At 37.5% G+C, this 26,822-nt stretch overlaps 1 protein-coding gene across 1 annotated transcript in view; it reads left to right on the top strand.

Annotated features, from left to right (window-relative positions):
- ush2a (Usher syndrome 2A (autosomal recessive, mild)) overlaps positions 1-26,822 on the top strand; it is a 274,001-nt gene that overhangs the window by 162,710 nt on the left and 84,469 nt on the right. Inside the window, exons 41-48 of the mRNA XM_067455206.1 lie at positions 2,497-3,125; positions 7,498-7,826; positions 8,753-8,875; positions 9,731-9,894; positions 10,041-10,250; positions 20,208-20,410; positions 20,707-20,819; positions 25,680-25,878. Coding sequence (XP_067311307.1) covers positions 2,497-3,125; positions 7,498-7,826; positions 8,753-8,875; positions 9,731-9,894; positions 10,041-10,250; positions 20,208-20,410; positions 20,707-20,819; positions 25,680-25,878 — 1,970 coding nt within the window. The remainder of the gene's footprint in view (positions 1-2,496; positions 3,126-7,497; positions 7,827-8,752; positions 8,876-9,730; positions 9,895-10,040; positions 10,251-20,207; positions 20,411-20,706; positions 20,820-25,679; positions 25,879-26,822) is intronic.

The following is a 26,822-nucleotide window of genomic DNA, read 5'->3' as shown; positions in this document are numbered from 1 at the left end:
AGCTGCTTCTCTAGATCATGGAGATCAACCACACTCATCAGTTCTTTGGTTAAAATCATTTAAAGGCTAAATTAAGTTCATTCTTATTAGTGAATATTAAAATCATAACATATATGGCTTTATTATTTAAATATTATTTTTATTGTTAATTTATAATCTCTTTACCCCTATACTTATTAAATTATATAAATTATATACCTATAAATTTTTTAATATTTAGTATTTATGGAATTATAATTTGTAGATTATTGTTGTTGCTGTTATTGTTATTATCATCATTATCATCATCATCATATATATATATATATATATATATATATATATATATATATATATATATATATATATATATATATGCAATATGCAATATGTAATTTGTTGTTCACATATACATATACATATATATATATATATATATATATATATATATATATATATATATATATATATATGTGTGAACAACAAATTACATATTGCATATTTGAGATATTTGTTATTATTTATTTAACAAAATTAAAAACAAAAATCTGCTGGTGTGTTTATCCTGTTGCATGGCCCAATTTCGCCCAAGCTTTAGTTGTCGGACAAATGGCCTCACATTTGACTCTAGAATACTTTGGTTTACAGAGGAGTTCATCGTCGATCCAATGACTGCAAGGTGCCCAGGTCATGTGGCTGCAAAACAAGCTAAAACTCATCGACCCTCCATCAGTGTGATGGACAGTTGGTATGAGGTGTTTGTGCTGATGTGCTGTGTTTAGTTTTTTCCTAACATATTCACTTTGGTTGTATCTGTCCAAAGGACATTGTTTCAGAAGTCTTGAAGTTTGTTCAGATGCAACTTGGCAAACCTAAGCCATGGTGCCATGTTATTTTTAGATAGAGGAAGCTTTCTCCTGGCAACCCTTCCAAACATGCCATACTTTTCCCATCTTTTTCAAATTGTACTGCCATGAATGTTAACATTTAACATGTTTACTGAGGCCTGTAGTCCGAGGTATAGTTCTTGGGCGATTTCTCTGAGCATTGCACGGTCTGACCTTGGGGGGATTTTTCTGGGACATCCACCCCTGGGAAGATTGGCAACTGTCTTGAATGTTTTCCACTTGTGAATAATCTTCCTTACTGTAGAATAATGGACTTCAAATTGTTCGGAAATGGCCATATACCCCTTCTCAGATTGATGGCAGCAACAATTGCTTCTCTGAGATTATTGCTGATGTCTTTCCTCCTTGGCATTGTGTTAACACACACCTGAATGCTCCAGACCAGCAAACTGCCAAAACTTTTGCTATTATAGAGCTGATGATCATTTAATCAAAGGCATTTGATTAGCAGCGCCTGACTCTTCCCTCTTAATTCCTATGGAAGCAGTGCTGGTGTACTTAGTTTGTCACACATTCCATTTTGACCTAGTTTTTGTTAAATAAACAATGACATGGTATAATATGTCATTTGTTGTTGTCATCTGAGGTTGTATTTACCTAATTTTAAGACCAGCCACGGACCAGATACAGATTTGTACATAAAAACAGAATTAAATAAGGTGTCCTTTCTTTTCATGTGACGTTATATACTCTGTGTGTGTGTGTGTGTGTGTGTGTGTGTGTGTGTGTGTGTGTGTGTGTGTGTGTGTGTGTGTGTGTGTGTGTGTGTGTGTGTGTGTGTGTGTGTGTGTGTGTGTGTGTGTGTGTGTGTGCGTGCGTGCGTGCGGTTCGCACTTATATCGACCGATGGACGGGCCATGTAATACAAAATCCAGACATTTTTTACAATTCTTTTAAAGATTTTATTTACAAATTGTGGTGGAAAATAAGTATTTGGTAAATAACTAAATTTGTCTCAATACTTTGTTACATACCCTTTGTTGGCAATGACAGATGTCATATATATATATATATATATATATATATATATATATATATATATATATATATATATATATATATATATATATATATATATATATATATATATATATATATATATATATAATACTTTTTTATTATTATTATTATTATTATTATTATTATGGGCGGCAGTGGCTTAGTGGTTCATGTAGATTGTCTAAAAACCGGAAGGTTGGTGGTTAAGTCCCGGTTTCGACCTGACACCTGAAGTGTCGAGGTGTCCATGAGCAAGAAATCTAACCCCAGTTGCTCCCATCGAGCTGGATGGCGCCTTACATGGCTGACATCGTCGTCGGTGTATGAATGAGTGAATGAATAGGGGAATGTGAGGCAAGATGTAAAGCGCTTTGGATGGCCATGGGTCTGTTAAAAGCACTATCTATATATATAATGCGGTACATTTATCATTAACCATTTATCATTATTATAAGTTTTTTCTATTTTAAAAATGAGAAAAGTCAGGATTTGTTTATTATTTACTAAATCACTTCCTGTGCATGTGTATTTTTTTCACCACTAGTGAACAAATTGCAAAAATAATTACTGTTTCACAACAGATTGAATAGTTACTGTCTTCTTTCTTCAGGGCCTGGATCAGTTGACCCACCTGTGCTCTCTGACATCCAGCCTAGAAGTGCTTCTGTTTCCTGGTCTCCTCCATCCCATCCCAATGGAATCATTACCCATTATAATATCTACCAAAACCACCAGCTAACTGCTAGTGTGCCAGGGAACAGCACCAGCCACACGGTTTCTCAGCTTGCACCCTATCAGCAGTACACCATACAGGTGGAGGCCTGCACAGCAGCCGGCTGTGCTCAATCTGCTATGTCCCACACCATACGCACCCCTCCAGCTCCCCCAGAGGATGTCCCATCTCCGCAGCTTTACTCCGACACCCCCACTTCGGTGCTCTTGTCCTGGGCCCCACCACGTCATGTCAACGGGGAGCTGGACGGCTACACCGTGGAAAGGAGAGTCACTGGGACTCAACAAATCTCTACTGTGGCCACCTTGCAGCCCAACCAGACTCTCACATACCTAGACAGCTCAGCAGCGCTCAGCCCCTGGAGCACTTACGAGTACTGCATTGTGGCACACACAAGGCTGGGTGGATCTAATAGCAGTGAATGGAAGAATGTGACCACTAGGCCTTCAAGACCTGCAGGCCTGCAGCCACCTCATGTGCTTGTTTTGGATCCAGCATCAGTACAGGTACATGGAGAGTTTGTTTACGTTTTACTTAAAGGGATAGTTCACCCAAAAATTTAAATTATATCATAATTTACTTACCCTCAAGCCATCCTATGTGTATATGACATTCTTCTTTTAGACGAATGCAATCAGAGTTATATTAAAAAATGTCCTGTCCAAAATTTGAAACCCAAAAAGTGCACTCATCCATTATATATGTAATCCACAGGGCTCCAGGGGCGTAAGAAAAGCCTTCTGAAGCGAATTTCTGTGACATGTTGGGAAATTACTATTTATATTTTAAAATATATTAAATCATAAAAAAGAAATAATACTTCACAATGTTACTGTTTTTACTTTAAATCTCACCGACCCCAAACTGTTGGTACCCACAAAGGTAGTGTATGGCTGCGTCCGAAACCTGCAAAATGCTGCCTTCGGTGGACACATTTCAAGGCAGGAAGGCATCGAGCCACGTCCGAATCAAATGTTTGCTTCACTTCCTGTCTCCTGAGATACCTTCATATGATCGATTTTTGACGGCAGCACACGTGTCCTTCGCTGCCTTTGATATCCCACAATCATGTGCTTTCCATTCAGTGACAGTTGAGCTGGGAAAAAAAGATGGCGTCCAGAAGTTGCGTTTGCGGGTCAGTTTGTTTAGGCCTAAATGTACGTTTTTTACCAACATATTCCACTTCTGATATCATTTCTAGCGAGAAATCACTACTGTAGTAATTATATTTGTGTTTAGTTATCACCAGAGCTCTCTCTATTTAGCTGTAGATCATTAAACTGTTACACTGCCTTAAAAGTCTGTCCGAAATCAGTTTTGTGAGGTGCCTTCACGCACAAAACGCTGCCTGCAGAGTCACTGTCTGATGAGGCAGCGAGGCAACGAGTCAGGTGCCTAGGTTTTTGGACGCAGCATATATGTACAGAGCATAATCAAAAAATTCAATTTTCAACCTTTTGAATTAACAATGCATTCTATATGCTGCTTGAAGAAATGTAAAGAATGATTTTAAAGTTTAAAAGATCATGTTTGCTTTGTGCCACAATCCAAACATGCTGATGAGAGTGTGCATATTTTTTGTGTGCGAGGTGCATATCAATCCTGTCCCACCCTCCTGTCAGCAGGCTGTAGTGCCTTATGCCGCCTTTTCACCAATGAGGTGCAAATGAGGTCTTTGCTGTGATTGTTAGTGAGAAGCAACTGTATTTCCTCCCATTAATGCCACACCTAGAGCATCCATCATTATTTCAATGACACTCTCATTTTATGAGAACATTGATACACATGGTTTCCAGGTCATTCCAGAGCTGATTATTAAAGAACAGCCAATTAAGACTGCCAGAATATTGTGGGAACCCCTCATGAATGTGCCCTTGGTCACCTAATGTTTTAAAGAGTGTTCTTGTTTATTTTGTGTCGGTAAGAAATGTAAAGCAAGCTAGACCTTATTAACACGTTGGCAAAGTAGATTTAAGTGCTTCAAAGCAAACCGAAACCCTCAGCATAGGCATCCCTGTAATTCAACAGACATGATACTCAAGAGGGCTAGGTAGCTTGCAGTCTTTTGGCTGGTTTACAAGTTGGATTTAAGGGCGTTAATGTAACCAAACAAGCTTTGCAGCTTAGATCCTGCTGTGTGTAAATACACCCTCTCTTTCTCTCTTTCTCTCTTTGTTATTTGTTGTGTGCTAGTGCCAAGAAACATGGACAGAAATGCTTACCACTTCAAACAAAGGCGGCATTTGCATAAACTTGCTTGAATTATTCATTTTCCCCTAACCCCGGGTTTAGTGTATTGTAATACCATTATTATTTCATTAATTTGTTAACTGCTGCATTTGTGTGTAACTGGATGAGAACTCTTCTACATGTAAAAGCCAAAAAACAACTGTTCGCATTAGCATATGCTATATTGAATTCCTGTTTAGATGCTCGGGGTCTCTGTTGTGCTTATGGCAAACTCTGGGTTAGCACGTGTTGATGATTTCATTTGGGCTCTTTTTACATTTGCTTAAAATAATTACAACAAAACTTATACCACTTTGAAATGAATACAGAGATTAATAAAACTTTTTAGACATAAAAGACCAGATTAATTTACTAATTTCCAAACAATGAACTGCCATGGCCATGGTGCCTACATAAGCAGCTACTAACTTCTAAGGCATCATATTAACATAAACAGCTACTAAGGCATCATATTAACCATCCCAGAATTCATTAAACGCTCTACATAGCGATTTGCACTCTGCATGGGAGACTTATCTTGCAGTTTATCTCAACAAAGGTTATGTGGTCAAATGCGCTCAAACAGCCACAGAAGACCGCCTACTTTCCGCCTATTGACTAAAGGCCCGTTCATACAAAGGAAGATAACGATAAAGATATAGTTCTCAATATTAAAAAATAACAGAGTTCACACCCCAGCTATAACGATAATGATATAGAGAAACAATGGCCAGGTGCCAAGTACGCAAACTTGTGACTTGCGTCCTTGGTAGTTCAGACTTGTCAAGTTTGACTCGGTAGAACAAACTCCAGAGGACGGGAGGAATCATCATCAATCTCAATTGTGAATCATCATCAGTCGCTGGTCAAGTACTGTTCCAATTCAAAGTTCACATCTAGCCAAGTACAGTTTAAATCCTCGGCTGTGTCCTTGATCCTCCCCTTTTATTGAGGATGCATCGAGAGGTGACTTGTTGATTTCAGACAGACCGGTATCCCAGCCAATCAGCAAGCGTCAATAGCGGACAAGAAAACCCGCACAATTTAAAAATAGGCTACTACAGTTAATGTGTCACAAAATGTCGTTTTAAGACTTTTTCAGGCAAGAATGTAGTTTTTTAAAGCTCAAATATTTGGTTTATTTATAAAGAGAGCGCCTTTTTGAAAATTTGATCTGCCGTTTTAGGAGTTGTGAGATCCAGTCGATCAGCGGGTAATCAGCGCTAACCCGCCGGGAGGAGTCTTTCCCCGGCTAGACCTTCTGACGTCTGCCACTGACTCTGAAGTCTCTGTTGTGATTAAACATGAGATATAATTTGTCTTGTGTAGATCTAACGGCCTATCTTTGCTCTTACTAATCTATAATTTGTTCCCTGATAGATCGTTTTGGCTGAGGGCAGAGTGAAGTTTTATATTTTTGGCTATTTAACTTAACCATTGTAGATAGCACTAACTTTGTTTGACTGAATTGTTCGCTTTATTTCTTGTATCGGTTCTTATACCTTTTACTTATACTCTTATATCATTGATCACACATAAACTGACATTTATCAAAAAGAGACTGGACTGTGTTTTATGCAATATTTCATTTTATTACAGTGAAAATCATATATATGCACACTTGTCTGAACCACATATTATTAGTATTATTATTTAATATAAACGACAAGAGGCAGGGTTTTTTATATTTTGTTTTGTTATATACATGCAGTGTATATAATGCATTGCCTGCACTACATTTGTGTGGCTGTTTCATTTTATTTTATTTTTTTATGAAAATGAAAAGAGACAGAGTGGTGTTTTATCATATATTTTATTTTATTGTAGCCTAAAATTTACATATATAGGCCTACACTTTTAGTGACACTATCAAGAACACTACTGTTCAATTAGCAGAGTACCTACTTGACTTGGGTCCTGCCCTCCTTGGGATTTCATTCTCTAGTCGAACTTGGCAAGTCTGAATTATGAGGACACTAGTCAGAAGTTTGCGTACTTGGTATTGAGAAACGTATATTCTAGGCTACAATAAAACGAAATATGGAATAAAACACGAGCTGCCTCTTTTTTTTTCGTTTTTTGTCATAAAACTAAACAAAAAAACGTAATAATTTTAGGCTACAATAAAATGAAATTGTGAACGAAAAACTTTTTTCATAACTAATCCTAAGAATAAAATGTATCCAATCTATAATTTCTTCTAATTTTTACAATTTTTCTCATTTTATTTAATCCCCAGGCATGCACAATATGTTTAATTTGTCCGCCAAATGCTAAAGCCTCCCTCGCTCCAGAGACCGTATGTAGCAGCAACAAGCACAGTTTGCTATGCAATTCCATTAGGATTTCATTATGATCTCCAGGGGCTGAGGCCTCTTTTAAATGTAATGAAAGGAATATTCTGTCTTGGGTCAAAGTCAGGCTGCCTTCGCTTCATCACATGACGTTGGTTCCACAAACTCATCGATCTAAAAGCCTGAGATGATGTGTCGTGAGATTGCGCTGGACTCCGGCCCTTCTCTGGAGCCTCAGACACGCTTGTGAAACCATTTTAGTTTATAACTACATGACCACAAGAGCACTGTCATACTGTGATGTCAAATTTTTCAGATACTGACAGGTTCAAATGTATCCCGTGTTTTACTGTAGGTTACATGGACCGCTCCACTTATACCCAATGGAGAAATTGAGCGGTATGAGATCCGCATGCCTGATCCACGAATCTCGCACACCAATACATCCGTGCTCAACCGTACCATCACCAGCCTTCTTCCCTACACCAACTACAGCATCACCATCCTTGCCTGCTCAGGGGGTGGAGGCCATGCCGGAGGATGCACTGAAAGCCTTCCAACACTGGTTACTACATTACCCACAATCCCACAAGGTCTTCTATCCCTGTCGGTAGTAGCCATCAGTGAATCTTTCCTGGCTGTTTCATGGCAGCACCCATCAAGGCCGAACGGCCCCAACATAAGGTATTTTAATCATTGTACTACATCCTAGTTTCTTGACACACATTTAAGTAGTGCGACAATAATAATTCACTACTAAATGTATTTATTTCATTTCTATTAATTATAGTAGTGATTTATAAAAATATGAATTATTATTGCTGTTGTTTTTATTATGTTGTATAGTTTCTGTGATTATTATCATTATATTGGAAATGTATAGATATGGTTGTAAAATGTTTTTATTTTTATTTGATGTTTACATTCTTCAAAGTAACATGTATTCATCTATTATTAATATATTTACAATTTATCCAATTCACCATTATTTTTTATTATATTTTATTATTATTATATTTACATTATAAATTATTTATTTTACAACCATATATACCTCAAACATAATAATAATTATCATTATTATTTTAAGTATATAGATATGGTTGTAAAATGTATAATGTTTATGTTCTTCAAAAATAAATCAATTGTAACCAAAATTGTGAGCGTTTCATACGATAAAGGAATTCCTAATATCTTTTGAGAATAATCCATAAATCTCCCAATTATATGAGAACAGCAAGTGTCTCCCTAGGTTGGGAAGAGTGAAGCACAACGTAAAAGTTCTTGTTCTTTCTCTCTGTATATTTTAGTCTGTTTTTGAGCTGATTAGGTGGTAAATAAAGGTCTGTTCACGGCGGATGATTAAAATTCATGACTACTTTTCCCGCTGCTGCTCTGTTTGTTTAACTAGGCTTATAAAGCGCACATTAAGCTGAGCTCTCCTGATTACAGGCAAAATTAGCATTACTGTTGAGGGACAGAAAGAAAGAAAGAGAGAGAGAGAAAAGACAAAAGCACAAACCCAGCGAAACAGCGGTGCGGGTGAAATGGCAGGAGGATTGTGGGAGTGGAGCGAGCTCTGATTATCTGGCTGTTTCCGCTGCCCTCAGATTTGAGCTGTTGAGACGGAAAACCCAGCAGCCCCTGGCCTCACGTCCCCCTGAAGATTTGAATCTGTGGTACAATGTTTACGCAGGAACCAAATTGTTTCATGAAGATAAAGGCCTTAGCAGGTGAGATTACTGAAATTAGCTTTAATGCAAACTTTGCTTGTGTGTACAAAACTGTTTTTGTGCACCGATGCCATCTTTTTAATGCTGTTCAAAGATACTTTGAGCAAATATTCCATAGAATTAAATTGTTTTCAGCTAATCTTTCTCTGGCACTCCTTGTGTGTACGCTAAAAGACTCCAACACAAAACCCCAGTTGTTTCCCTTGTATCACAAGCTGTGTGATTTAGAATCATGTCTGACTTCATTTAAATGTTTTCAGTCCTTGTTAATGATTAACTTTGTGCTTAAATTTTTGTAACATTCAATCAACTTTTACATATACAACATCACAATTAGATATTAGAGCCTAACTCTTGTAAATGCATAAGTTACGTATAGTAAATGTACATATAAATTACCATTTGGGGTCACCAAGATTATTATTATTATTTTTAAATAAATCATTTTCAAATAAATTCAGCCTTGGAGCATGAGTCTTCTTCCAAAAACATAACATTTAAAAAAAAAAAAAAAAAAAAAAAAAAATATATATATATATATATATATATATGTGTGTGTGTGTGTGTGTGTGTGTGTGTGTGTGTGTGTGTGTGTGTGTGTGTGTGTGTGTGTGTGTGTGTGTGTGTGTGTGTGTATATATATTAGATTGTATCTAGACTGTATATATTAGAGTGTATATTTTAGATTGTATTAAATTTATATATATATATATATATATATATATATATATATATATATATATACATTATAGTAAAAAAAATCTATGTATATAAATACTTTTATATATATATATGTATAATTATATAAATATTTATAAAATGGCCCTGTGAGTAATGTTTTTAAATGTGCTGCAGGTACACATGGTACGAATACAAAATTCTGGTTCACAATGACGTTGGCTATGCTTCAGGGGAGGTTGCCACAGGGGTCACACTGGCTGGGCAACCCCTCACCCCCACCAACGTATCCATCCAAGTTCTCAATCATACAGCGATCCTGGTCAACTGGTCCACCCCCAGTAAGAGTCTAGATTCTCTACATTATTAAACTTATCCTGGCCCTTGACCGAAAATACATTTCAGGAAAGAATTTGTGTTTAGAGAACTTGGTTTTCGAGACTGACCTTTAGTGTGTCCTGTCTTTTTCTATATGTTATGTTCCCAGCTCTGCAAGATTTGCAGGGACGGGTGGAGAACTACATCCTTACAGTTGTTTCCAGCCAGCACAGGCAAACTCTCACACTTGACCCCGCTGTGACCTCTGTGGTAATCTCTGACCTGCAGCCCAGCACTGCGTACAAGCTCTCCTTGACCGTATCCAATGGCGCTCACAACATAACCAGCCCTGAGGTCAGCTGCACTACTACAGATGGAGGTGAGAATATGCCACATGGATGTTTGATACGTTCATCTATTTTGACTGCCAAGCCACAGGGTACCAGATGTGTAGTATATTTTATAAATCAAATGTTTTGATTGATCTTTAGTGTAACCCAAGGCTTTACATGTACTTTTCATACCATTCATACTATTAATGTTTGTCCTTTGAGTATGTATATAATTATTGGGCAGATTGTTTGTTTGGGGGCCATCTTGGTAACACCCCACTGAAGCTATTTTCTAGTCATACAAGTATACTTCCTAATATTTGAATGGTGTCGATATCTATTTAACAAGCTTACACTACCATTCAAAAGTATCACTTATGGCTGCATTAAAATGATCAGTAAAATTGTGTCTGCATGTATTTTTTAAATAAATTCAAATATGGAATTAAGTTCACTCTACTTAAGTAAAATTAACAAAGAAAATAAGTAATTTTAATACGCTTGCTTTAATTTTTCATTTATTTCTGTGATGACAAAGCTGTATTTTCCTCATCATTACTCCAGTCTTCAGTGTCACATGATCATTCAGAAATCATTCTAATATGATGATTTGGTGTTCAAGAAACATTTCCTATTATTATCAATGTTTACATTTACATTTATGCATTTGGCAGACGCTTTTATCCTTGTTTATCCTTATTTATATTGTGTAAGTCATTGTTTATCCAATGACTTACATTGCATTCAAGGTACACATTATACATTTTTGTCAATTCTTGCTTTCCCTGGGAATCGAACCCATGACCTTGGCGTTGCTAGCGCCATGCTCTACTCATTGAGCTACAGGAAAGACAAGTTGACAATGTTGAAAACTGTTGTGCTGCTTAATATTTTTGTGGAAACATGACAAATCTTTTTTCCATTATTCTTTGAATGGAAAGCTGTAGAAAGAACAATATTTATTTGAAATCTACTATGTTTCTCTAATTTGCACATTCAAGAGCAAAAGACCAGGTGGTGCCTCTAATAAGTTTATATGTGTGATCTTGTTTTCTGCATTTAAAAACTATGCAAGTAATGTGAAAGTTTGCAGAGCATCTTAGATATTTAAAATCTGAGTGGTTTCAGCTGAAATATGGTCTTTACTAAACCACAGCCATGTCTTTATGCTTAAATGGAAAGATATTGAGAAGATTGAAGATATTGGCTAATTATGGTTTTCCTGTCAACACTTTAAATGTACCTGTGATTTCTGTCAGCCTGCCTCTCTCATATCACTCCAGCAGCCCCTGCTCATGGAGATAAAAAACAGATGAGAAGAAGAACTGATTGATTGAATATTTTCCCTCTGTACTCTAAAGGGAAACCTCACAAGCAGCAGAAGAATTTGCCTTTTCCAAAATTTTGATATCTTGACCTCTGTGCTATGATCAATAGTCATTAAGCTGTCCTTCTCTCACGCAGTTAATGTACTGATGCACTGATAGCACAGGAAACAGATGAAAGCTCAGCAAACCTCTCACATACACACACACACTGCAGTGTGAGTTCCTTTGTGCCTTGTACACCAGAATCTAAACAACTGTCTTTCTGTGACATAACTTGGATTGCTCTCGCTCCCACCTATCAGCATAATTAAAAACATTAGAAGACAATTTGCTCCTAAATAAAGGTTACAGGTCATTTACAAAAGAACTTCCAGTGGTAGCTTTAATATTTTACAGCCTAAAGGACAGCTTATTAAAAGTAGTTGAACTTAAAGATCATATTATGCTGCATGATGGTGTATATGTTAAGAGCCTGCTAATTAAAATAGGAATGGAGGCGAGGTTGTTCATGCATTAATAATGCAGCAGCAGAAATTATATGGAAAGAGACACGTCAGGTGAGCACTGATATTGATCGCAATGATATTACGCAGTGCCTGAAAATAGTCCGCAGCACGCTCTCTGTGCAAGCAGGTTGTCACGTTGGTTATGTTGAGGTAAGTTAGCCAATTTTAGGAGCTGCAAAATATCATTGCCCCGCTGCACCCATGTTACGGCAGCAAAGTTTCTTGATTATTACTCAGGAATGAGAGTATAGTTCCTAGCCATATCGTTCTAGAAAAACGCAACTTTTCTCTTTCCGTCGGTCTTAGAACATGATGTAACTGCATGCCACATGTAAATAGGAAAATGTTGCCGTTATTTTGTCACTTATTGAGCAATACGCTAGCTGTAGCTGTTTACCTCCTGTCTTTGTGCTAAGCTAGGCTAGCGGGGGGTGAGTCGGACAGAGTTATGGCATGCACAGAGATGAGAATGGTATGTATGGATTTATTTAACTCTGCGGGATACGGTGAATAAGCTAAAGACCCCAAGAGTCAGCGTGTTCCTTTAACAGTGTAAATAAGACAGAATGCATGAAATAGCTTTAGACCTTAAGTGTAGGGGTTGGGTGGGTAGAATTAGTGGCTGTAGAATAAGGTCATGCAGAATAAGGCATTAATATGTGGTTTTTAAGTACTAATAAACAGCCAATATCCTATATAAATATTTTCTGTATGGAAATTTCTGTAAAATTACTGGATAATGTACTGGCAGAAAATTACCAGTACATTTTCTTATTTATTACAGTGTAGTAGTGTTGCACGATATACTGGTAGTAGAAAAGTATTGCGATACCCTGCTATTACAAACGGTACGATATGGAATTTTATTAGTACCGGTACTTTAAGGAGGACAGCGCCTCTATGAGCTGTATTTCTTAATTTGCGTTGATGTGTGACAGCAGGTGATGTGTGCAGAGCTCTGCTTTCTCCATTCACTAAACATTGGAAGTAGAAGAGTTAAATATATAGGCACAGCGCATGACAGAGAAAGCAAAATATATATGCGCGCATGAGAAGAAAAAGCGTGGCGCGGGACGTGCTCGCGCTGCCGGACTCTGACCTGAAGCGTGCACGCATGCCTTTCAGACAACATGCTATCACCATTCAGTTCTTTAGCAGATTATTGTTTGGGTTTGAATGGTCAAAAATATGTAAAAATGCACGGTCTGGCGAGTATTCAGGTAAACACAGTCGGATATGTCTTTAGTGAGCGTGTACAGCTAGGTAATGAGAGCCGTGCAGGTCTTAAGACAGACCTAATATTCTGTGTGATTAATGTTAATCAGACACCAATGAAATATAGAAAACCACCACATGCTTGGCTAAATAACTAAAAGATATTTTTAAAGAATCAGTGTATAGTTAAATTATAGAGTGAAGACTAGTAGTTTTATATTTTATTATTTAATTTTTTCTTGACTTGCTGTTAAATAGACCTTAAGTAGCTGAAAAATAAAGCACTTATTAAAGCAAATAAAATAGTTTTTCTCATATTGTTTGTAATTTGCATTATTTGCTTATTTTTAAAAACAAAGATACAATTGAAAATCTATATAATTATAAAATTACATTTAAAAAATATTAAATTACTTGTATCATGAAATAAGATTTTGGTCATCCCAACCTGTTGAGAAGTGAAAGGTTAGTGAATGATAACATGATTGATAATGTAATCTCTGTGAGTATGTTCACACTGGCATGTAGTTATTATAGCAATAAGAGAAGGGAATGGTCAAAAACCAGGGCAGGACCATGCTGTCCAAGTGAATTTTTAGTAAAAAATAATAATAAAACAATGAATAATGAGTTATGTTTTCATATTAACCATATTATCTGTTTTTTTATTTTTTTATTTTAACCATGGTATCGATTTAGTATCGATATCGAGGTATTTTGGTCTTGTATCATATCGAAATCATAATTTTGGTATCGTGACAACACTACAGTGTAGTAATATACATGCTAATAAGCTACGAAAGAATTAGACACTAAATTAAAGTGTTAGCAAAAATATCTATACCTTGCATTTTTTTTTCTACTGAAACATTTATATACAAAAACAGGACCACTTAACATGTTATTTGAGCATCATTTTGAGTGACATGCCCTCTAGTAATGAATGGCCGACGTTGTTCAGGTAACTGTTAGTTGCTGATATCAAACCTTTCATCTGTCCCTCATAAACCTTCAGTAAAATCTGCTTTAAAAGTAGAAGTGCTTTACCTTCAATATAAGATATCTTAGATGGGGTCTCTTCACTTGTTGACCTTTGTGTTAGCAGGATATCTCCTGAAGAGAGACTTTTTGAGGCTTTGAGTAAGAAGAACAGCAGTCATATTCTTTAGAGAGAATGTAAGTGTCAGGACCCCTGCTCTGTATTGAATTCATTCCCCATCCTATCGTGTCAACCAATGGCTTGTTCAAAGCTGCTGCTGAGATATTTGATCTCTCAGCTGTCATTAGCACTACACTCATGTCTTTCAGCTCTCTTTCACAAACTAACTTCACTCGCCTCAGAAAAAAAAGCTTTATCAATCATTCCCTTTTTACATTCCTTCAGAAGAGCCTTACAAAGTTGTCACAATAGCTGTTTACTAGAGTCACATCAAGCTGAAAAATAGGCTCTCTGGTCTTCTTTTGTAAGTTAGTGTGATTTGTCATGGGAAAGGAAGAGCTTGCAAAAAAAAAAAAAACAGAGGGGGAAAAAAAGAAAAAGAAGGCAAAAATGGTGCAAGCTGTAGAAAGAATCCCCCAGACTGGCCCAGTTAACCCCCTCTGCCCCTGGTGCAGCACTTCAATCCCCGTGCGCTTCTCCAGGACTGATTCAATTTGCCCACAAACCATCTGCAGGAACCCCCAAAAGCAAGAGGGAAAGTGAAAGAGTGACACTCAGCTTTTTCTCATTCTGCCAGACCTCCCTGATGTATTGCTGTCAGCGTTCCCTGATGTACATATAAAATTACATTATTTATACACATGAGTGCACTCAAGAACACACATCAAACAGATGCATGTACTGCTGCATTATTATTGGTTATTGTTTGTACCAGACAACTTAGGAACATACATACACACTAACATTATATAAATCATTTCCGAAGGATCGTGTGACATTGAAGACTGGCGTAGTGGCTGCTAAAAATTCAGCTTTGCCATCGCAGGAATAACATTTATAATATAATAGAAAACTGCTATTTTAAAGGTGCACTATGTAGTATTTTTGCAGTAAAATATCCAAAAACCATTAGGCCAGTGTTGTATATTTTGTTCAGTTAAGTACTTACAATATCCCAAATGTTTTCAACTATTTGTAAATTGTGAGAAAATTGCAATTTTAACCAAGGACCGTTTCAGCATAGCGTTTGAGGGAGTCGCCTGTCAATTGCGTCATATCTGCGTTACCCTCGGTTTTATTTGGCAGAAGTGCTTTTCTCTTAGCAGTGTGAACATGTCACAGCAGCGCTGAGCGAACACACAGAGTAACATCATAACATCATTTTAAACACAGTTAAATGTATCTTATATGATAAACAGAGCTACTTTACCTTATAATCATGACCGGAAAAAACGGAAGTGCGGGCGCCCGGCGACTGTGTCCCGTCCCGCCATAATAAAAGCCCCGGTGCTCGCGAGCCGTGTGTTTCAATCGCTCCAGCAGTCGTGCTCAGCTCCACATCACTGTCCTGCTCTGCTTTACACTACAGTAACGTTGATAACCGCATCCATCAACATGATATCTGCCCGAGTCCTATTTTCCACCGGGCTTGAGGTGAAGACCACATGTCCCTTTGTTTAGAATAGGCGCTCTCCAGTGGACGGAAAGTTGCATAGTGCACCTTTAAAGGTACACTATGTAAAAAAATTTTTTAAAAATCTACAAAATGTATATAATAAGCAAGTACATCATGAATCCATCTTTCAACAATTCTAACAGAGGCCATCAGCTTTTGTTTTTTTATCTGTCGGTATTTGCTAGAATCCATGATTCCATGTATCTGAACAAAGATGCATTTCCCAAAACGTTCTTAACTCTACGTCATTCTTAAAGGGGGGGTGAAACACTCAGTTTCAGTCAGTGTCATGTCAATCTTGAGTACCTATAGAGTAGCATTGCATCCTGCATATCTCCGAAAAGTCTTTATTTTTTTTATAATTATATAAGAAAGATGCGCTGTTCCGAGTCTTTCCGAAAAAAGCCGAGCGGGTGGGGGCGTGTCGTGTGAGCGGAGCTAAATAATGACGTGTGCTCGCTGCTGCTATTGTGTTGAGTCGAGTGCGTCGTAAAGCTGTGTCATCCCTAACAGCGGGAAAAAAACTTTATTCAAAATAAAAATATGGCTTTTAATCAGATACAGCCATACATCTATGATCCGGAATCAGACCCAGAGGCTGCAGTTGAACAGGAGCAGCAGCAAAAACGACTAGAGCAGGACGTCTCTATGTGGTACAAGTTATACACTAACTATATAATATGCTTAGCGGCTTGTGTTATTTACATATTTATACTTGAATTATATCGTCGTATTTTTGTCTTTGAAGGTGTACATGTGGGAAGTGCAGTTGATGTGTGTTTGTGTGTTTACGCGTGGTTTGTGTAGACAGTAAGCGGACTGGTTTTGCACGGCAGGTTAAGTTAGTGTTTACATAGAAAGACACGGAATAGTAGCGCATTTGAATGAAGAAGCGTGCTTATTTAGTTCAACATATTTCCCCCCTCTTTGTGTATTGTTGTTTGGAGTGCTTTTACAATACACAAACATAAAGTTACACATATAGTGGCCAGCTAAACAAATGTACACGCACAACACATCACATGCTCCATTGATCAATTAACTATACGTGATCATGTTTGGGCTACTTGATGAGCATAGGCAATAACACAGACATTTGAAGCAGTCTCACTCACCGCCTGCGGTTCTAACGTTGGGACTGCTCCATCATTCAGCATTAGGCGATCAGGAAAATCCGGCGTCGAGCTGGGCCTTGTTTATGAAACAGTCGGCACCGAAATGCAGCGAACAGATAAACATTCGCGCAACTCAGTTGCTGATCCGGAAAAGCAAATTACATCCACTTTTGCCTTAACGCGGGGTTTTGGGGGAATCTGTGCAGGACTGTCTTGGTCTGGCAACCAAAAACACACTTTTTTGGTGACATTGTTATGTGCACATCACCTGTCCAGCATCCTACAAGCCAGCGCTTTGATGGGCGTAGCCTGTTACTTTCGCTCTCTCCCTCTCTCTCTCTCATGCGCTTCGGTAGAATTGTCCGTAAGGCCCATACAAGGAAATTCCGCCCCCATTAACGTCAAAGGGGACGCATGATCTCAAAAAACTTGCCGAAACTTATGACTAACCGGAAGTAGTATTTTTGACAAAGAAATACTCCCATCAAACGTCCACCTTAACTTTTGAAACTTTGTCCATGTTTAGTATGGGATTCCAAGTCTTTAACAGTGTAAAAAGATCAGTATGCATGAAACAGCATTTCACCCCCCCTTTAAGTTATACCTTAAGGTATCCCTTAACGTTAATATGTGTTTTCCGAAACAAACTTAGTTAAGAAAACCTTCTTTAAGTCATACTTTTGTAAGGTTGGTCTGGACCACTCTCAGCTATACCTTATCACTATTAACAGTTAATTCCACTAGTGGCCACCACTGTGAAAAAAGCTTCTTTATATGTCAGTCTATACGAATATAATTCCGAAGTTGCAATATACACCCAGTGTTCAATAAGGCTAGTTGAATTGTTTTTGTTTTGTTTTTTTGTGTGTTTGTTTATTTATTTTTAATTTTTTATGCAAGGATTAAAATTGTCATAAATTTTTTTATTACAAACACTGATGGTTGTTAGCTTTTTAATGATATTATCCAAAGGTACATCAGCTGGCAAACCATTAGACAGGAAAGGCTTAGGAGCCTATTTAAAGGGAATGATTGTGGAAGAGAGTTTAGTCAAACTGTGGCAGGGAGGCAGTGAATAGAATTGTGCTAAATCAAAGATGGCGCCATCCGCGGAGCCATTTAGTGTATGTGGACTATTTCGTACGTGAAAACTTTAGTCCCCTGGCTACTATGTCAGAAGCTGCTATTAAAAGAAATTTCGCCTACCACGAAAGCAAATTCAGCAGCTTTTAGATCTTGTTGGACCAAATTTGTCGAGACACAGCTACCCCCTCATCCCTATTATCAGCTGCTGGCAGCTCTTCTCTTTCTTTCTTCTCCGCCATATAGTAGCAGCTGATGATATGTTTTGCGTGTTGTGTTTTTATTGACTAGGCCATCTAATAATATAAATTAGTTATTTACACAACAATGTGATGCAGCGGCTGCATGGGCAATCATCCCTGGTTGTGGAGTAAATCAAGACACTGTGGAAACGCATGGACGCGTGATGCTCATGATGCGGTTGAGCATGATGCTGGTTCGTGCACTCATTTCAGAATTATGTTAAATTTAGGTACAATTTTATATGATAAATGAAAGTTTAACTATTTCTGAAGTGCTTCTTTTATAAGGAACATAATTCTTTTCGCATAACGCAGTGAGACAGCCCATGAATAGAGTAAATAATCGATTATCGAGCCATCGATATAAGCCAATTTAGCACCGCCACCACGAACAGCACCCGCTAACGTCGCACTTAAGAAGGTACACCTTAAGCGACCTCCTAAGGTATAGATCGGGGAACACACCTAGAAATGGTATACCTTCAGTTAAGTTAAACCTTTAGAGTCTTTGTAGTGCTCTAAGAGACAACGTTATTGGGAAATGCAGCCCAAGACATTTAGGACCTCCAGCAAAAAAAAAAAAATAGGCCCACAACATTTAAGATCCAGTTGTATTTTTTAATCGTGGACATGTTGTACATGCAACTAAACCAAACCAAACCCTAACCATAACCCTATAGTGAGTGCATGTAGTTTATTAATATTACTCAGTACTGTATAATTGTATAATTACAGTTTAACAAAGACACCTTAAAATAAAGTGCAACCTCCTACTTGTCTGGCTATCACCAGACCAAGCTCAATTCAAGATTGAACATTGGTCTGGGGAGTCTATGTATTTTGCTATGTATTTTCTACTGCACAAGAGGTGTGATAAACAAGCATAATTCAAATGACTCTGTATGCAAATGGCTAGTCCTTCAACCAATCAAACCACAAGAGGCGTGATCAATGGGCAACGACCCATCGCTTCTCTTTATCCGTCATCATGTTAAACCCGCCAGGTGAATAAGCCAGTCTGTGATTGGTTCCCACAAAAGTGTCAGGTTTCTGCAGTTTAAGGGCAAAATCAAATCGCCGACAGATCAGCTACCCTAAGCAGCTGAGGTAACCTCCTACCCTAACCCTGTATTAAGTTTATATAGTTAATTAATATTAATATTACAATATTACTCAGTACTTAAATATATAATTACACTGTAACAATGACACCTTAAACTAAATTGTAACCAAATATTTTTACTATTTTTGATCAAATAACAAATGATTGTTGTGCATAAGATACTTAAACACAAAAAAATGATTATACCAACCCTAAACTTTTAAACATTAGTGTAATTTATTTATAATATTTATACTTATTGAGATTTCTTATGTGATTTCTATTAATGGATTCTTTGTAATGTAGTTCTAAACACTTTAAGGTATTTTAACATTAAAAAAGACAAATCTCAGCTTTAAGAAAATGCCTCAGTGTTTTTTTAATCCCTTTCTCTCTGTCTCTCTCATGCTCTTTTTCTATGGCAGAAAGAAAAGTGCAGCCCAAAGCTGTTTCAGAGACTATTAAGGGTAGAATATGCTGTGTGTTGATGCTAGCGCTGGCACGATTTTGGTTTGGGGAAAAAAAGAGAAAAGAATGAAAAACTGCTTTTCCTTCAGGTTCTTTTCTGTAGTTATTGTTGGTGTCCTGGTATTACTCTTTTGGAAACAACTGCAGACTTCATAAGGACCTCAAGCTTTCCCCCAGCATCTTCTTGTGTTTGGGCAAAGGTTAAAGAGACAAATCTTTAGCTCTTCAAAAGCGCCGGGGTTATGTCAATATGACCGTATGTTTTAATGTGGGCTACAGTCCGCTGAGCTCTTCTGAGTGATTTACTGTGGCTTTCTCTCTGTGTTGCAGAACCCGAGGGGGTCTTTCCTCCAGAGGTGGTGACCCTAAATAGCACAGCAGTGAGGGTGCTATGGGCAGCTCCTCTTGTTCCAAATGGAGCAGTCACACAGTACTCCGTCTATCTGGATGGCCGCCTTTATGGGTCCACTAGCAATGGATCCGGATCACTGGAAGTTGGAGGACTCTTGCCATTCACTGTACACAGTATTCAGGTGTGGCCCTCTGTATCTAAACACACAATTGTTTTTATGTACTCTATAATATACAGTTAATATACATTGAAAATCTAGGATCTGATGGTTTTATGATTAAATATGTGATTTATATATATAGTTATATATATTTAGGTGATGACATAAAATACGTATTTTACACTTTAAACTAACACTTTTGTTTCTGCAATATTTTTACTAATTAAATTTGTGTTCATTTTCAGTTTAACTATTTGAACCCTTTTCATGTTTTTTATTTAACCTGTGCAAGTGGGTCTGCTATGCTCTGTGTTTAGGTGGAGGTGTGTACCGTATACGCGTGTGTAAAGAGTAACAGGACTCAGGTGACCACGGTGGAGGACACACCAGCTGAAATCAGTAAACCTCAGATTCAGGTGCTTAGCTCTAGGTGAGTCAGTCAAGCAGGAAGGGCTTTTCACACTTGAAATAGTTAACCCATTCTAAACCCTGGGTCATTCTAAACCATGGGTAAACAGAATTCCTGGGTTATCTTGCGTCACGCTGGGTATTCATAAGCTGAAGTTTTACACTGTACATTCCTAAAACCTGGGATATCATCCATATTAGCATATTGTAGTGTCAGTTTCACTGATTGAATGAACATGATACATGATTTGTTTCTATTTATAATTGCGCATCCTCATATTATATAATATTGCTGACTGTTACATTTATTCTGAATGGACTTTTCAGATTGTCGCAGTTTCTGTCACCATTTGTTCCCTCAATTGCTGAAACTACTATTTATACAATGTTTATACAACAATTGTATAATTTTATTTTACAAACCCGATTCTAAAAAAAGTTGGGACACTGTACAAATTGTGAATAAAAAGGAATGCAATAATTTACAAATCTCATTTACTTTTTTATTCACAATAGAATATAGCTACACATTCCCAAAAAGTTGGATCAGGTAGCAATAAGAGGCCAGTAAAGTTAAATTTACATATAAGGAACAGCCGGAGGACCAATTTGCAACTTAATAGGTCAATTGGCAACATGATTGGGTATGAAAAAAGCCTCTCAGAGTGGCAGTGTCTCTCCGAAGTCAAGATGGGCAGAGGATCACCAATTCCCCCAATGCTGCAGCAAAAAATAGTGCAGCAATATCAGAAAGGAGTTTCTCAGAGTAAATTTCCTAAGAGTTTGAAGTTATCATCATCTATAGTGCATAATAATATCCAAAGATTCAGAGAATCTGGAACAATCTTTGTGCGTAAGGGTCGAGGTCAGAAAACAGTACTGGATGCCCATGATCTTCGGGCCCTTAGACAGCACTGCATCACATACAGGAATATTACTGTAATGGAAATCACAACATGGGCCAAGGAATACTTCGCCATGTCATCCAAACTAAAGAGGACAAGAAACATCCCAAGTTGTTATCAGCGCTCAGTTCAGAAGGCTGCATCTCTGATGGTGTGGGGTTGCATGAGTGCGTGTGGCATGGGCAGCTTATACATGTGGAAAAGCACTATATACCTTCAATGCTGAAAGGTATATCCAAGTTCTAGAACAACATATGTTCCCATCCAGATATCGTCTCTTTCAGGGAAGACCTTGCATTTTCTAACATGACAATGCCAGACCACATACTGCATCAATTACAACATCATGAAGAAGAAGAAAAAGAAGAAGGATCCGGGTACTGAAATTGCCATTCTGCCGTCCAGATCTTTCAACCATAGAAAACATTTGGTGCATCATAAAGAGGAAGATGCGACAAAAGAGGCCTAAGAGAGTTGAGCAACTAGAAGTCTGCATTAGATAAGAATGGGACAACATTACTATTCCTAAACTTGAGCAACTTGCCTCCTCAGTCCCCAGAGGTTTGCAGACTGTTATAAGAAGAAGAGGGAATGCCACACAGCGGTAAACATGGCCTTGTCCCAACTTTTTTGAGATGTGTTGATGACATAAAATTTAAAATCAACTTATTTTCCCCTTAAAATTATACATTTTCTCAGTTTAAATTATTTGGGTTTTGTATTATTTTATTCATTATTTCATTTCCACTGGAACATAAAGTAGGATATATAGTTTTCACCTGTTGCTGTTGTCTTGCATTGAACATTCTCTTAGATGGAATGCATCCCTAACAGCTTGAAATTTGTTGCATCCAGTGTAGACCTGGTACACGGTACACAATAAATAAGAACATCTTACACATGCCACAGTGTAACAGTGTAAATGCTGTAAAATTGTGTTTTTGAAGTGACAAGGGCTCTGTGTGCCATAGTAAGCCACTATTCACACATTTCCTGCCGTGCTGTCTCCAACCCTCATGTCATATCACCAGTGTGCTGTACTTCCCTCCCAATAGAATACTAACTACTGATCGATTGGCCCGACATGGCTGGCTGTGGCCTACACATGCCCCAAACAGTTCATTTATTTGCCACGCTAGATTTGCTCGAGTGGAATTTAATCAATAGCTAATTCATTAATTCTTTCTCTGGTGCTGCGTGGGGGCTGGGCACGGGAATTGGCGGCTGGCTTAAGCCTTGATTGAAATATGACAAGTGCTGCAACTGATGGCTTACCCGCTGCTGCTGCCCAATATGAATTCCAGTTATTTCTCTCCATGAGGGATTAACGGTGGACAGCAATGACACCCTTTGTAATATAATACTAATGCATTTGTTATAGCAAAGCTGTTTCCCCATCCCCCATCCCTCCAAAAGGAAAGTAATCATGAATAATATTGTGTGTTGTAAAGGCACAGTAAACGGCAAACGATCCTCTATCTGTACTTTAAAAAAGGAATCCTTGTCCCATTTCATGAATTCCTAATCAGATACTAAGGTCTGTCAGCTTTAAGTCGTCAGGGGCCTTCACTATCAATTAGCTTCCTCATCAGGGAGGGGGCAGAGGAGAGGAAAGACCCTCGCAAACCGTAATTATGTCATTCTCCACGTCTTACATATGTGACAAGAGATTTGCACAACACAAAAGAGATGGGCAAAAAGCAAAGGAAGCCGAATCACAGCGCGGTATGGATATTATCATATGTAGAGAGAAGATGAAAAAGATGATGAAAACAAAAGCACATTTCCATAAGGTTATGGCTACAGTTAAGAAAGAAATAAGGCTTGTTTAATGGCTTTTTTGTTTTTCCTTCCTATCTTCTCTTCCTGATAGCTCTCTGCAGTGCTCCTTAAGGCAGCAACCTGCATTTGTTTTGTCCTGTGCTTTTGGTTTTATTTCATTTTGATTTCTTGACATTTTTATTTATTTATGAAGGCTAGTAAGAGTTGAATTCTTATGTTGCTTACAGTATGCCACGGCAGGTTTCCTAGTGTGTGCTAGTTAAATTTTATTAATTTAAAGTTTACCAAAGGTACTTTAAAATATCTTTAAATGTAATGCATTTAAATATTGCTAATATTGTGAAACTAATTACTTTTGATGGAAAGTAATGCATTACATGATTTTTGTGTCACTTTTACTATAAAAACATGTTTTGTTTTGCTGGTTGAAAATCACATCCCAATAGCAATCTCTAAGTTAAGTGGTCTAAATATATTTATATATATTTATATAGTCTGTGTCAGCTTAACATTAGCATAGCAATTATGCCCAACACTGGTCACACGTCATCAGCACGTTCTGTAAGGTTATGCGTTCCCACCATGTCCTCACCAAAATGACGTAAAGGCAACCTGTGCGTTTGATGCGTTTTTTTATGTCAACACAATCAATGGCAAAATTAATCTGCAGCAGTTCGGTGCTACAATTCAGAGCGCTGTATGTTGTTTATATTCATTATTATTATTATTACGTGAGGTAATTTAACGCCGTCTCTCGTCTCGTGATGCTTTGCAAACTCTGCTGTGTGTGTTCATGTGTTTTGGAGAGTGATTTTTCAGGGAGAGTGCTTTTTATGCTTTCAAAGCAATTCAGTCCCTCCAGAAAAACGTTATTATGCGATCGCCTGATTTAATGCATAATCAGCCAATCTCCGCATATTTATGCGGGGGACCCTTTTTTCCAAAGATGCCACATACATTTCCGATTCCCGGGGCAAAATATGCGGGGCCTGCATGATTTTATAATTACCGTATTTTCATTGTAAAAAAGTCACATAAATCTTAGCAGAACGTTTTAAAATGTTTCATTTACTTCACACAAGAGCAGACATTTTATTACCATGGAAACAATATGAAGTGATGTAATTGCGTGACGTGAACATCATCGAAAATCTGCAAACCCTGGAGATGGATGTTGAGGGAGAGGGGATGGAGGATGAGGATGGCGAATGATTTGCCAGTGTTAGAGGCTACGCAGTTATAGTTTTCATTTTCACAGTGGACTGTTGTATATTCACTCAGGAGTTGATGCAACTTTATAGTTGTAAGATTGCACTTTTTTGTTACCAGTGTGTTAAATCCATACTAGTTTCAAAAACCTTACAGTTGTAAGTATATTAGTAATATGTAAATTTATGTTGCAGTAAGAGATTGCGCTTTGTGCATTGGAAGCACTTCATTTAAGAGAAGCTAAATACTACATCCAAAAAATATCCCGCACATTCCAATGCATTTTTTTTTTTAAATTACGTTTCAAGAAGATTGAGTTTTCAAATTCTTCAAAATCCATCAAATCTTTACCTGCAACAATGACATTTTTTTTTCTTTTTTTCTTATTTTTTTTCTGGAAGGACTGGCTATTACTTATTTGTATGGTTGAATTGGATCATCAATGGTCATATAGTCTGGAACTACAAAAAACATCATGTTTACACAGCAAAATGTTGCTGTTACTACTAAATATTACAAAATGTTTAAATTGTGGTAGAGTGTATTTATAGTAGTACAACTTAATTATGTAATATAAATATCTAATAATGCCTTAATTTCTTAAATATCTAATAAAATTTGAATGACAAGGTACTCAATATTTTTTAGTAAGCAGTAGTGAACAAAATATTTTATTTTCTGTGGAAAGCCAGCTTCTCCTGCATGATGAGTGGAGAGGAAAATCAATACAAGAAGTACATCAGAAAAAGAAAAGATGACACATCATAACTCATACTGCTCAGCACAATATATTTGGCTCTAGTATATCAAGTTGTTGAAAGTGCTATATAATGAGGCAATTATCACCATTTTTCTATTATATTACATGCCCTTGACAGTGACAGAACAAAAACAAAGTGAGCTTAAACCAGACTTTGACAATATAAACCAAGTGGTGAGCAATATTTGTGAAGGTGTTATATCTGTGCTGTGTCTGTATGAGTTAGATCGGTTAAACTGGAATGGATGTCACCTGGTCAGCCCAATGGCATTCTGGGAGGATATGACGTGTGGCGGAGGACTCTGAAGTGGTGTGAGGAGCTGCAATCCCAGCAGGTGTTTCTGTCTCAGACTCGCTGCTCGTACCTGGAGTGCCCTGCTGAAAAAGACTTCTGCGGCAAGACCTGTTATAAGCCCGAAACACAGGTAACTACACAGAAACCTCATTTCAAATGTTACACTTGGACCATTAGTTTAGCTCATAAACTATTCTTTGAAGAAACAGTGGCGTATCCGTTTGAGTGGCTGGTATTTATCTATGAAGTACAGTCCCTGTGATTGTTTTCAGTAAACAGATTAACTTGTCTTCTGCAATTGCTGCCATCCTGGTGTTATTGAAATACAGCCAACTTGGCAAGCAAACACAGGCCATACGTCTCCACCAGCTTAAATCAGACAGTAATACACTAGAGACAAGCACACAAAGAGAACACAACTCAGATAAGGACAAGAGCTTTCAAAGCTGTAAAGCAGTATAATAGAAAAATGAGTTTTACAGAGGCAACATGACACACTATTGTGATGATGTGTTAATGTCTTGAATTCCGTGTTATAAAAAGTTTAAAACGGTGTGAAAGGTGTTTTGATTGATTCTTTTTTTTTGTGCCACTAGGAAATATATTATATGGTATAACTAGGGATATCCATTTAATGTGTTGTTTTTAAAAAAACAAAAACGAAACAAAAAGACAATAGAAAAATAAATAAATATATATATTTCTGAAATAAGGGATTCACTTGTGGAGGAAAATTTAAGCTGGACTAGTGATTGTCAACTGTTTTGACTTAAAGATCCATCATTGTCCAACACTATATTCCCCTCAGCAAATATTGATAAATATACAGTTAATTTGATTGACTAATCAACACTTTAAATTTCTTCACTACTAAACCACGGTTAACTGTTAGTGGCATTATAACAAAGTGGAAGCAATTGGGAACAACAGCTACTCACCCATTAACCGGTAGGTCACGTAAAATCACAGCGCGGGGTCAGCGCATACTGAGGCACACAGGGTGCAGAAGTCGGCAACTTTAGTTTAGAGTCAATAGCTATAGACCTCCAAACTTTATGTGGCCTTCAGATTAGT

The sequence above is a fragment of the Pseudorasbora parva genome, chromosome 10 (genome assembly GCF_024679245.1).
Source record: "Pseudorasbora parva isolate DD20220531a chromosome 10, ASM2467924v1, whole genome shotgun sequence".
NCBI classification, from domain to species: Eukaryota; Metazoa; Chordata; class Actinopteri; order Cypriniformes; family Gobionidae; genus Pseudorasbora; species Pseudorasbora parva.
This window is presented reverse-complemented; position numbering and strand designations above follow the sequence as displayed.